The following is a 1,376-nucleotide window of genomic DNA, read 5'->3' as shown; positions in this document are numbered from 1 at the left end:
GCGTAGGGCCCCGGCCGGGCCGGCTCGGCAGCGGATGGAGCCCGATCCCGGGCCGGGCTCCGCGCCGCTCGCACCCACCATCTTGGCCGCGTCTCTCCGGAAAGGGCTGATCCCGTGCGGGAGGCGCTCGATATCGCGAGAGTACGAGGAAGGGCCGAAGCCCCGCCTAACCGCGGCTTCAGAGCGGCTTTCCGCCCTCACTTGGGCTTAAAGGGGCCGCACGCGCCTGTTCGGTCTCTTCTCAAGAGCCTTACCCCAGGTGGGTGCTGCCTCCCCCCTTTCCATAGGGCGCTCGCCCAGCAGGCATGGAGAAGGGCTGGTGGCCTGGCCCTTTTTTTCCCCTCCCCTGCAAAGGGAGAGGGCAGCCAAGTCCCTGGGGCTTCCACAGCTGGAGGGAGACAGCTGGTATGCCTTTGCTCCAGAGCCAGCTCAGGCTCCTATCCTGGCTTCCCCCTTGCCGAGGCTCCACTGTCCCCATCCCCCAATTGCCTCCCAAGGAAAGACCAGATTTCCACAAATTTTCAAAGCAGCACAAAGGACAAGGAGGGGGTTGAGACTACACACAGGGGAAGACACGCTAACCCAGGCAGGCCTAGGGCATAGCTGGCTTGCTCCTACCCAGGAAAGGCTAACCCTCCCCAGTGACTACCACCTGAGTGAGCTCTGCAATGAAGGCAGTCTAGAGATCTGCAGTCCGGTTCCCTTAAGTAGGCCATTTGTGCCTCCTCCTTGCGTTTGGAAAGTCTCCAGCCCATTGCGCTTTTAGAGCTGATTCATATACAAGCATGGAGCCAAGGTGGGGCAGGAAAATACTTGCTCAGGTCTGCACCCTGCTCGATTCAGTTCGTTGCTGGGCAGAGCCGCACTTCAGATTGTACGCCTCAAACAAAACCTGGACAACCCGCTTTTTGTGTAAGACAGGAGCCCTTTTTTAAAACGCAGATGTGTAAATCGAGCAGATGTGGAAGCTGGCAGGTATCTCTAGACCTAGATTAGATTTCCACACCTTTCAAATAAAAAGTTCTGACTGGCAACCATTCCTGGTGCAGTTTGAAACACAAGTGCGGAACTGGAAAAGCAAGCCTGGATTACAGCATTAATACAGCCAAGCTGCGTGAAATGCAAACTAAAATCCACGTTAAAATTAGAAATTAAAACAGAAAACTAGGAAGTTAATATGCCTAATTCTTCCATACTACTGCAATCGTCATACAAGCCGAGATTCCCAGGTCAGAACTGCAGGATTGAACTGGTGGGTTTAAAGTGATCAGGTGTAAAATGCTACCATTTTTACACTGTATCTTGGTGAAAGGATAAGACGGAAAACTGTGAAAAGTGCTTTTAAGTTCCAGTGCTAGTAAAAGAGTTCATAGATG

At 53.3% G+C, this 1,376-nt stretch overlaps 1 protein-coding gene across 1 annotated transcript in view; it reads right to left on the bottom strand.

The window, feature by feature from the left end:
* Positions 1 to 170, bottom strand: part of RPS15 (ribosomal protein S15) — an 8,956-nt gene extending 8,786 nt beyond the window's left edge. The window contains exon 1 of the mRNA XM_019513567.1: positions 79 to 170. Within this exon, the coding sequence (XP_019369112.1) occupies positions 79 to 81 (3 nt within the window). The 5' untranslated portion in view covers positions 82 to 170. The remainder of the gene's footprint in view (positions 1 to 78) is intronic.
* Positions 171 to 1,376: the final 1,206 nt, after the last annotated feature.

Source organism: Gavialis gangeticus, unplaced genomic scaffold, assembly GCF_001723915.1.
Source record: "Gavialis gangeticus isolate Ggan-Ray unplaced genomic scaffold, GavGan_comp1, whole genome shotgun sequence".
Taxonomy (NCBI): Eukaryota; Metazoa; Chordata; order Crocodylia; family Gavialidae; genus Gavialis; species Gavialis gangeticus.
This window is presented reverse-complemented; position numbering and strand designations above follow the sequence as displayed.